Below are 12070 nucleotides of genomic sequence, written 5' to 3'. Positions count from 1 at the left end.
TACATCTGAGCATAGCTCTTCCTAATAAAAGATTCCAACTACTACACACAAGAATATTACATATATTCCATAATATTCATTACATAAATCTGCTACAAGGTACATCCATAATCATCATGAAGAAGTATCCACATCCACACATGAAGAATCCAAGAGAACATCCCAATGGCTAAAAAGAACCAACCACCCAACCATGTGGAACCAAAGGAACCACCCCTCATGCTAGGAGATGACACAAGGTCCTAGCACACACTCTAGACCTAAGCTAGCACCCTAACCAAAGAGACTAACCACACAAGGACACTCATGCAAGAACCCACACAATACAACAAGAATAAACTCCCAGAGGGGTATAACTCATCAAGACATAAATGCATCCAATAAGGCATAATCATAAATCATCAAGGGAAAACAAGTGGGAGTGGAGTGTCATCACATGTCATCCTTAGAAAATAATAACATAAGGCACTAGCCTAATGGACATGTGGAGCCATCTAAACCTATGAGAGACCAAGAGAGATTGGCTTACCATCTTCACGACCTTCTCTTGCTTATCCTAAAACATCCTCCCTATGACTAAGACATGAGGCTCAAATCAATTGTTATCTTATTAATGAATCTAGCTACCCAACCCATTAATTATTAGGTTATAACTTATTTACAAATCATTGTAAACTCCCAATGTGCCCTAGCGGTCTAGAGTTCATGCATCCTTACAAGGAACCTCATGCAAGCCTATCTCTCATGACCCCGATCATCACATGGAAGCCCACTCCCCCTAACATGGCCCAAACAATAAATGCAACAAGAGGCTCATAATAAAAATCAAATCTTGAATCATAATCATTATACAACCATACACATACATGGTCATCCAAAGGTCATAATGCCAAATAAACATCAAGAGCCTCATAGCATAAAAATGCATCAATAAGATAACCAAATCTGCTCATCAAATGAAATAAATAACAACAGCAAGGCATATCAACTTGCTGGACTAAGCATAATAAATAACTCTCTCTACCACAACTTCTCAACATGATAGAGGCATAAATACATCATAAAGATAACATCGAAGCCAAAACCATGAAAGATTCATCAAATCAATCAAATTCTCAATCTCGAAAATCATCAATAAACATCCGAAAAGCATCTGCTACAAAATCAAATTCGAAAAAGTCAACCAGATAATCAAAACTGAGCAAAATGATAGAAATCCACATATTAGCGCATATGATATTTAGTCTAGTGCATTTGACTATTTATTTAGCGCATATGATAAATCCTTCAGTGCATATGAATCATCTTTCAGTGCATATGACCAATAATTCAGCGCATACAAATAACAGAATAGCACGTATGAATAATTTTGTAGTGCATATGATAAACTAATTAGCGCATATGACTCAGAGAACAAAAAATACGGAAAATAGTAAAATTACGAATCTAAATTAAAAATCAAGGGAAAATTTCCAAGTCTTAAAACCAACTGAATAAGTGATGCCCAGACATGACAAAATGAGAGCAACAAACGAAACTCAAATCCATAAATATATGAAGGAGAAAATGCAATCCGAGTATAAGAGCTTTCCTTCCATAATACACAGAAAACTTAATACAGAGAATTCAAACCAAGACTAAGTCACTTTCTCCAGACAAAACCACACTCAAGAACCACAAAGAATACCATATAGAATCAATTAAAGACAAGGGAAACCAAGATTAACTCTCTGCAAGCTTCCTTCATGGTAGTGCCCATCTAGAGAACTCACAGGAGTAATCCCAAACTCACAAATAAACCCAAAACTGTTGGGTACAACCAAATTTCTCCAAAGATCCTTCAATCCAAGCTACACTAAGAAATCCAAAAGCCGAGTTTCAAACAATAGGAATTGCACAAAGTCGTGTGTTCATGGCAACACTCCCGGCCAATGAAAACAAAGTATTTTTCCCAAGCCCTATAGTTCAACTTTATATTAAAATCTATGCACATAAATATTTCTCCAAAACTATAGTATAAACTATATAATACCTTTTTTCCCCAAATAAAACCCACAAATAACAATTTCTGCAGACATGGAGAATACACATAATTAAAATAATATTTACAAACGATAAGAGCTCCAACTTGGAATTAGAAGTTATGGAAGAAATTTGATGAAGAGATCCAAATCCAAATCCAAATCACAAGCTCCAGCAATCCAAACAATCAAGCCAAAATCTAAATGTTGCAGAAAAATCTCTAAGAATGGTAACCCGACAACAAGCCTAGACTACCCAATAGAAGAAATCAAAGAAAAAACCCTAGCCAATGAAAATAAACCAAAATATAATATTTTCTACCAACCCCATGTGTTAGGTTACTTTTATATTTTCCATTTCAAATTCAACCAATGACAATGGAGGGTAGGTAGAAATAACACAAAATCTTCTTATACAACTAAGTGGGAAGATATTATTATTTATTCAAATATGCTCATACACTCCCACTAATAAATAAAGTCAACTATATAAATAAAACATAAGCCATAAATAAATCAAATAGGGAAATTAAAACCAAAAGCTCATAAATGAAATAAAGAGCCAAATAAATATTAAAGTCACACTAAATAATTAAACATAAAATATCAAATAATTAAATACTCAAGGCCAATAAATTAAATACATTAAAAATGAGCATTATTAATTATAAAATCACACATCAAGGATCACATAATTAATCTAAAAATAACCAAATAAATGAACCGTCTCTAAACATACTCACAATACTAAAAAGATCAAACTCACTAACTGACATGGTGAATTACACCAAGATGCTTACGACACATGGTGAACACCTTAGACCTAGAGTATGTGTAGGGAACTCATGTCATCTCCGAACCACATAAGCCATTGGAATTAAAGACATGCTCAAACTTGTGAAGTTAGGTGGAGTTGATGTCTGGTACCTGCAAGATCCTGCAACCACAAAACAACGATACAACACATGCATATATCTCATAACAAACAAGTGATAGGGAATCATGCGGCACATCCCACTCGCAATGAGTGATGTGACATCATCCCTCTCACGAAAATAGTCATACAATAATCAAGCACATCTCATAAACACCTCATCATATGTAACCATGAAATAGGGTTAGTGTAATCATAATAAACATCAAATCCATGATCAACATAATCTATCAATGATCCATCACATAGTAAGCATATGAAATCATCACATACATATATCCATCAAATCACATGATCAATAATGATAGTATCAACATCCATATAGATCATCAAAATAGCATATGTCCAATAGCGTCTAAAATCAATAGTAAGTATCTGAAACAGTTGAGTAATCATCGTCCAAATCATCAAATATAGTCTAGATAAGTCTATCAAACATAAAATAATAGTCAACTCTAGTCAAAATAGGTCAAATAAAGGGTGGACACTACATTTTAGCCTTAGCTTGAATTTCCTTCCTAAGGCCACTTATGAAAAATGTGATAAAGAAATAATTTATTAAGCCTTGAATTTGGCTGGCAATATTGGTAGTCATATAGAGACTGGCCACAATTTGTCTAGAGATTCTATAAAATATTTATGGAAGCTAGGGCCAATGTGAACTAAATTATGTTCTATGAATTTAGTTTGTCTAGATTTAGGTTTAGCCTTCTAATACTATGTGTAACACTAGATTGACTCCTTTTCCAAGTCGAATGAAGTAATAAGGACCATTTTCCGCCAAGGACTACAATGGCGAGTAAAAAAATTGTTCAACATGGTAGATACAACTAGCAAGGTGTGTACCATCAAATTTGGGGAAATCGAGTCTAGGCTGTCAAGTCATGTTGTTGGACGGAGAATTAGAGTCTTTACAATCAAACTGGTCATGTAAGTATCCATGACCAATTATATAAATGATATATTCAATAAGGGAGGATATGTGAGACTCAAATTCCTCAAAGTAAGAGATTTGGTAAGGGAGTTGTAAGAATAAGATTCACCCAATTTAGTAGTTCTTGTAGCCTCCATTTCCATGGAGTAGGATTTTACCATTAGGAGTCCCAAAGTGGTTGAAAAAAGTTTTTTTTAGAGTTGTATGCCAAAATGATTAACCCGAAGAGGGGATCAAAATGGGACAATCAATCTAATGAATATTTTCAAAAATACAAACTTTTTTACTTAGGGATTTTTAAAGTTTTAGATCAATATGGGTTGGAAATGTGGCCAAAACCTATGATTTTTCACCTATTGGAGAGTTATATGAAATAGACCATATGTTTGGTAAAACTATATTATCAATTATTTGATGCAAATAAACAACCCTACTAATCATGATATAAACAAAAAAAATGAGACTCACTTATCACAATATGGTTATAAATTATAGGTTGTCAAAGTTGGGAACAACAATCATTGCCAGTGGTCTTCTCTAACTCCAAATAAGCTAGGGTGGATTGATAGAATGTAAAAAAAAAGGTTTCTATATGGAGTCCTAGTCTATGATCTTATAGATGTTTGAACCAAACAAATCAAATATGATGTAAATAATTTCCCAGAGTCAACTTCTTACTAGCCCATCATACATTATAAACAATCAATAGCATTATAGGACTAGGCTTCAAAAATACCTATAGGGTCTTCCAATGTATTTGAGGGTATATGAAATCAAAAGACTACCAAATTGTGTGGTTTTAGAGGGAAGGCCCTCTACCCTTCACTAGAAACTATATGAATAATCTAGCTTACCTAGAACAAGAGCTCTTCTACAATATTTGAAAACCCCTAGTAAAGGGTCTGAACCTTTAAAAAAGAGGAAAAAAGAGAAAACAATTGTGTAGAAGTTTAGTTTTTCTACTTATATATCCAATTTATAATAACCATGATCTCAAGTGGGCGAGGTGATACCAAATGTTACAATCCTTCCTATAAGAAATTAGCTAAATAACATATATACCAAAAATAATTGATATAGATATAAACAAAAGACACATGCACGTGCGCGCATGCGCTCGCGCGCGCGCGCGCGCGCGCGCGCGCACACACACACACACACACACACACACACACACACGCACACACACATTTATACATATACATATACATGTTGCATTGAAATGATGAATTCATATTACATTTTATGATTTGGGCTCTTTGAGGGGGCAACCTCCTAGACCAATGCTTGATACAATATAATTCATGGATGATCCATTCTACTATTTAACCCCTTATTTATATTAATTCTACCTAAAGAAACTACTATTCCCAAGCATGTGGGATAACTCAATTTAGAAAAAGGGATGACTCACAAAGCATATGCATTTGATTCTTTATTAATAGATCTTAATACCAAAGTGATTAATTAGGAAAAAATAGTTAGGGCCATAAGTCCTAATAGTGTTTTACCTCAAGAATTTTTTTAAATAGACACATGTGTCTCAACAAATCTTGATACATCAAATGAGGAGGGATCCATCTTTCTAAAACCAAAGGCAATCTTGTACAAGTGTGCACCAATAAAGTACAATAAAACTATTGAAGATATTTTAATCCAATAGAAAGTTCAACAACCCAAAGATACCGCATGGGATCCAACTAGCAATTTATTGAAGTTTATTCATCTAGATTTAAGGGCAAAATTTTTTGGAGGAGGCAATTTTAGAAATCCCTAGTCTTATATGTATTAGTTATTAGTTAGTATAAGTTAAGTACACATGCTTTGTAAGTTGTCCATGTGATAAATTAAAATAAATTTATTTCTCTCATATGTATGGGGCAGTAGTTATTATATTTTGTTGAACTCGTATATATTATATTCATAAAAATATTTAGTATTGTAACTATAGTTTATGCTCTATTGAGAGGATTTCCTCCTTGAAATGACACTATGAAGATAATATAAATTTTTTTTATTGGTCTCATTTTTGCTTGTGTTCCATTTATTTTGATTGTGAGTTCATTACTTTTAGTAGTGATTTCTCCAAATACATTTAAGTGCATTAAATTAGAAGGACAAAGGTAAATTGAGGTTTGTGCCTTTATATCAATCATTTTCTCCAAAACAAGCATGCCAAGAAAAAATTGACTATAAATTATTGGGCATAGATCTATATCAACAAGGTGTTACATCTTGAGATTCCAAAGCTCAAAGTTTATGTTAAACTTCCCAATCTCCATTTGATTTGTGTCAACCATTCTCTATACCTAGAAGGAAAAAATCACTCCACGCAAAGCTCTTCCTAAAACAACGATTAGGACAATAGTTTCTCCTCATACACATTTAAAAACCTAATCAATATCTAATACCAAATGAAAGTAAACAAGACTAAATCCATGAGAGAAACAATGCAATGAGTTACAAATATAAGTAGTAGTCAATAAAGAAATAATCATAACAAAGATATACCTTATAAAACCATATACAAGGACCTTAATGTATCTTGTGAATATAATATTAGAATAAAATGATAGGGCACTCATGCTTTCAACAAAGAGATCTTCAACTAAGTCTTCTAGAGTCAAGTTGACACCTTAAACTTGCTCTAAACTTGCCAAGCAATAATATGTTCCTCACTAATAATACCCCTAATCTATATATGTTTTTTTTATAAACATGCCGCAATAGAAAACTACTAAGTGGTGTCCAACTAGAGATACAAAACATGCAAAATATATAACAAATTCCTAATAAGTTTTACAAAATCCCCTTAATATTTTATCATTCATTTCTAAACTTCAACTAAATCATTATGTCTAATCATGACCAATTAACAACAATGAATACTTATACATAAATTCAAGATTTAAATACTTAAACATAAAAAACTTTTTTAATTCCTAAAAGAATTATGAGACTTCGAGAACCGCAAGGAAAGAAGTGGAAAGACTATAAATCTTATGGACTCACATATCTTAAAAATATATCGTAAATTTTTAGATCCCACTTCATAAATACTATTAAAATTTTGAAAGTCAAAAAGTAGAAATTCTATTCCCAAATAAAAATGTGTTCTTCACCTCATGAAACATGTTCTTCATATACAATAAAAAATCATAAAATCATCTACACAAAACCACTTATTAAAAAATTAATATAATGTATATATTGTTCAGACATATAAATGAATCTAATCTACAACAATATTAAAGTATTTTTTTATCGTTTAATATTTATATGAAAGTTTCACATCCATTAAAGAAAACAAAAGAGAACCATCCTTACAAGGCATATACCCATAGCAACTTGTTTCCAAAGCAATGACTATTAAAAGAAATCGTCTGAACGGTCACCAAACATATGGGCAACAAATGGAAGCAACAAACTACAGACTCCCCCTCATAAAGAAAACATATTTCCTCTGTAAAAAAGCCCATAGAACTCTCAAACCTTTTATTTTTAACAAAACTGAAAAACAGCAGACATGGTCAATGGAATCCATGGCCTTGAATTCCAGTGTAGAGTGATTAATGTTATGACCAATCTGTAACCATCCTCTTAAACTCCTCAAAATCCACTTGATTAGTGTTTTTCTGCAAATTTGGGCGTTTTCCAATCAAACCCAAATCGAGCAAAAGCTTGTGAATATCTGAATGATCCAGGAGGATCCACGTTCCAAAAACAATAGTTTGAGGATTTGAACCCCCAACCAACTTCTCCTTATTTTCAAGCACTACCATCAAGCAATGATAAGCTACAATAATAAAGTGGACAATTTTTTGACACTTGTATGCATGATAGATCCTTCAATGTACTTCGTGGTCCCTAGAAGCTAGAATAATAGCTATATGTAATTAAGCTGCATACGAAGACAACAATAAAAATCATCAAAATCCGATGTACCGTTTAAGATTTGTGGGTGTGTGAACCTAGCTATAGCGACTACAAGTACGCTTCTCCTATAAAGAATCTAAAAAGTATGATTTGAAGAAAAAATAAATTAAAATGATTGGTCTCACATAAGATTTTTTTAATGAAATGATATATAATTTCTATTGAAGTCATTGTTATGATGTGTCTCTTAAGATAATAAAAACAATGAAAAATAGAAACAAATAGATGGCTTGAGGATATCTTTAAAGATTCCTATGAAAAAACAATTTATGGATGAAGCAAAAGAGTATATAGATGATAAATGACATTCATTTGCATACATGTCCTAATAATAGCAAAAACATAAACTTGTTTGTTGTAGATAAGTTTCACAAGTATCGGGGAAAAGGCATTAGAGAGAAAAATAATAATATTATCTTTAAAAATATATTCCCACTTCTTATCATCAATAAAAGACCCATATACTGGCCAATATCAATTGGAGAGCAAACATTCTCATAACTTAGTTAAATATTAACTCATAGCATCTTCAATGCAAAATGGATAAATAGAAAAGGCCAAAAGAAGTATGGAAAGAGAGAGCTTGTGTCTTTTGCCCAACTATGGTGTAGAAAAGAAATTTATTTTGGAATGTACAACTTATAATGACATCCAAGTCAAGTACATAAGTAATTTAGTTGTAGCTTTATTGCAAGATCAATTAAATGAGGTTATCGGAAAGAAAATGGAGAAATTCATTGTCAAATTGAATAGCAAAAGATCAATGGTTTTGAAAGGAAAAATTGCATGGTTTGTTGTCTAATAGAAAGGCCTATAGCCTGAAGTGGCCACCACATGGGATCCAACTAGCATTTTATTCTAGTTTATTCATATCAAGCTTTAAGAACAAAGTTTTTTTTGAAGAACTAGGCAATGTTAGGAACCCCCAATCTTATATGTATTGTTAGTTAGTTAGTTTAAATTCTCTTATGATAAACTATAATAAAAATACTTATCCCACATGCATGGGATAGAATTTGTTATCTTTAGTTGAACTCTACATATTGTAATGGCTTTATAAAATATTTTCAATGTTGTAGTTATAGCTTATGCTATATTGAGAGAAAATGACACTTGAAGATAATATAAAATCATTGTGTTGCTATCATTTTTGCATATATTTGTGTGTATTCTCTTTATTTTGATTACAAGTTCATTACCAAGAGCATTGAATTAGAAAGACAAAAGTGAATAAAGATTTGTTCCTTTTCTTTCTATTTATGTCTCCAATAAGCTTGTCAAAAAGTCTTTAACTAGAAATTGTAGGCCATACATCTATATCAACAAGAAGGTGTTTCATGTTGAGATTCTAAAGCTCAAAATTAGTTTTATTAAAATCTTCAAGAAAAAAAAAAACACTCTACACAAAGCTCCCCCTCAAGCAAGAAAACAATCTTTTCTCATACAAATCTAACAAGCTAATCAATCTCCAATACCAAATGAAAGTAAACAAGAGTAAATCCACACTATTGAAAAAATAATGCAATAAGTTACAAATCTAGACAATAATCAATAGAAAAATAATAAACTACACAAGATATAACCAATAAAACCTTATAAATGAAAAAATCTAACCTGAAGCACTCTTAATGTACATTATATGAATAAAAGATTAAAATACAATCATAGAGCACTCATGCTTTCAACAAGAACATAAGAAATCTTCAAAAACCTTAAAATTTCTCTAAACTTGTCATACAATAATATGCTCTCTACTCATAACCTTAATCTCTACGTTAGTATTTATAAGCAGGAAACTACTAAGTGGTGTCACCCTAGAGATGCAAAACATGCAAAATATGTAACACATTTTTAATAGATTCTATATAATCCCTTTCATCATTCATTTTAAAACTCCAACTAATTCATTATGTATAATCATCACTAATTAAAAACAATGGATATTTAAACATAAATTGAAGATTTGCATACTGAGACATAAGGCATTTCCAAATCCTAAAAGAAGAATTGCGAGACTTAGAAGACCACCAGAAAATGGCAAGATGACAAATCATATAAATTACGTATCACAAGAATATAATTTAGAAATTTCAGCCCCACCTCATAAATGCTATTGAAATCTTAAAACCAAAAGTTAAGAACTCTATTCCTAAAAATAAGATTTCAATTTATCTTCCAAATTTTTTCCATCCACCTCATAAAACATATGATTCAGCCATAATTATAAATCATGAAAATTACTAAAAATAACATATATGTTATTAAATGTATACATATATAAATGTATGTAATCTACAACTAAGAAACTGATTTTTTAATTATTTAGTATTAAAATATTAACGTTTCAAATCCAATAAAGAAAACAAAATAGAACCATCCCCACAAGGCATATTACCTATAACAACTTGTTTCCAAAGCAATGTCTATTAAAAGAAAATGTCTGAACGGTCACCAAACATATTGGCACAAATGGAAGCGTGGAAATCTTTAAACAAATTACAGATCCTGTCTTAGAAAGAAAACATATTTCCTCTGTTAAAAAAAAACCCATAGAACTCTTTCAAACCATCTATTTTTAACAAAACTGAAAAAACAGAAGATATGATCAATGGAATCCATGGCCTTGAATACCAGTGCAGAGTGATTACTGTAATGACTGATCTGTAACCATCTTCTTAAACTCCTCAAAATCGACTTCTCCGGTGATTTTCTGAAAATCTGCGTGTTCTTCAATCAACCCCAAATTGAGCAAAAGATTGTGAATATCTGAAGGGCAGATAAATCCATCCCCATTCTTATCAAACAAATCAAACGCCTCTCTTACATTCACATCTTTGAATCCATTCCCTGCACATGACATTAAAAATCTGTACATTTTAACAAACTCTGTGAAATTCAGGCAGCCATCTCTGTCTTCATCTGTGCAATCCATCAGACAATCAATTTCCTCTTTCGTCAATTTCACGCCCAATGTTTTCGTCAGCAAATTCATCTCTTCTCTGCATAATTTTTCGTCGCCATTTCCGTCGAATCTTCTGAAGAGCGTTTCAAGAAAACCCTCATCTCGAATTTCCTCTGCAGAGCCCATTTTGGTCCAGATCAGGATATCAAAAAGAGGAGAAAAAGGGCGGGTTTTATTATCAGAGGAGGAGACAAGAAACAGATGCCAACGAGGATGGTTATAACTAATTCGGGACTTTGTTACATATTAAGGTCTTATTTTATTCTATTCTTGAGATATAGTTTTTTGTTTTAAAATATGCTGCCTTGAGTGTGGCAGGTGTCGTCTAATGCAGATAGATAGAATCTAAAAAAGTATGATGTGAAGCAAATTTAAATTAAGATGTTTGGTGTAAGATTTTTTTAATTAATTTCTATTGAGGTAATTGTTATGGTGTGTCTTTTAAGATATATAAAAGAATCCAAAAATGGAGATAAATAGATGACTCAATGTTATCTTTAAAGATGTTCTTAAAAGAAAGAAATCGAGGATGAAGCAAAATGACATGTGGATGAGTAAAATGACACATTCACTTGAGTGCATGTTGCATTAATAGTAAAGAAATAAAGGTATTTGTTATAGATATGTTTCACAAGTATATAGAAAAAGGAAATGGGGAGAATGAAAGAATATTACCTTGAGAAATTTAATCCCACTTCTTTATCATCGACAAAAGACGTATATTGGAAAGCAAACATTCTCACATATTAGAAGGACTAACTCACAACATCTTCAATGTCAAATGGATAGATGGAAAAGGCCAACAAAAGTATGGGAAGAGAGAGCTCGTGTCTTTTGCACTGCTAGGGTGTTGAAAATAGAAAGCAATCTATTTTGGAATGTAAAACCTATAATGACATCCAAGTCAAGTGCATAAGTAATTTAGTTGCAACTCGCTAAGAAAATGGGGAAATTCATTGCCAAATTGAATAGCAAAAGATCAATGATTTAGAAAGAAAAAAATAGCATGGTTTGTTGTCTCATAGGCTATCTTTGGTCTCATGGACATTAAATTTTTATTTATTCTAATATATTCCAAAATGTATAATCATGGTTATTTTACATTTGTTGAAGGATTGTAATGTCCTTAATCAAGATACTAACTCACTTTTCAAAATTTCAAAAGCTTTGTGAATATGTGTATTTTAATTCCTATTTAACAGAATCTAATGCACATGTTCATGAAAAATTTCAAAAGCAAAACTCAAACCCTAGCACTTTATGATCACCAACATCCTAATGTG

At 31.9% G+C, this 12070-nt stretch overlaps 1 protein-coding gene across 1 annotated transcript; it reads right to left on the bottom strand.

Annotated features, from left to right (window-relative positions):
• Window positions 1–10469: 10469 nt before the first annotated feature.
• On the bottom strand, window positions 10470–10913 carry LOC131039515 (probable calcium-binding protein CML26). Its single transcript, XM_057972294.2, has one exon. The coding sequence runs from the start codon at window positions 10911–10913 to the stop codon at window positions 10470–10472; it is 444 nt and encodes a 147-aa protein (XP_057828277.2).
• Between the last annotated feature and the right edge of the window lie 1157 nt (window positions 10914–12070).

Source organism: Cryptomeria japonica, chromosome 5 (genome assembly GCF_030272615.1).
Source record: "Cryptomeria japonica chromosome 5, Sugi_1.0, whole genome shotgun sequence".
In the NCBI taxonomy this organism is placed as follows: Eukaryota; Viridiplantae; Streptophyta; class Pinopsida; order Cupressales; family Cupressaceae; genus Cryptomeria; species Cryptomeria japonica.
This window is presented reverse-complemented; position numbering and strand designations above follow the sequence as displayed.

What these genes read in the sequence shown, in the direction of transcription:
- LOC131039515 (XM_057972294.2), bottom strand. Translation starts at nt 10,913, where the DNA reads ATGGGCTCTGCAGAGGAAATTCGAGATGAGGGTTTTCTTGAAACGCTC.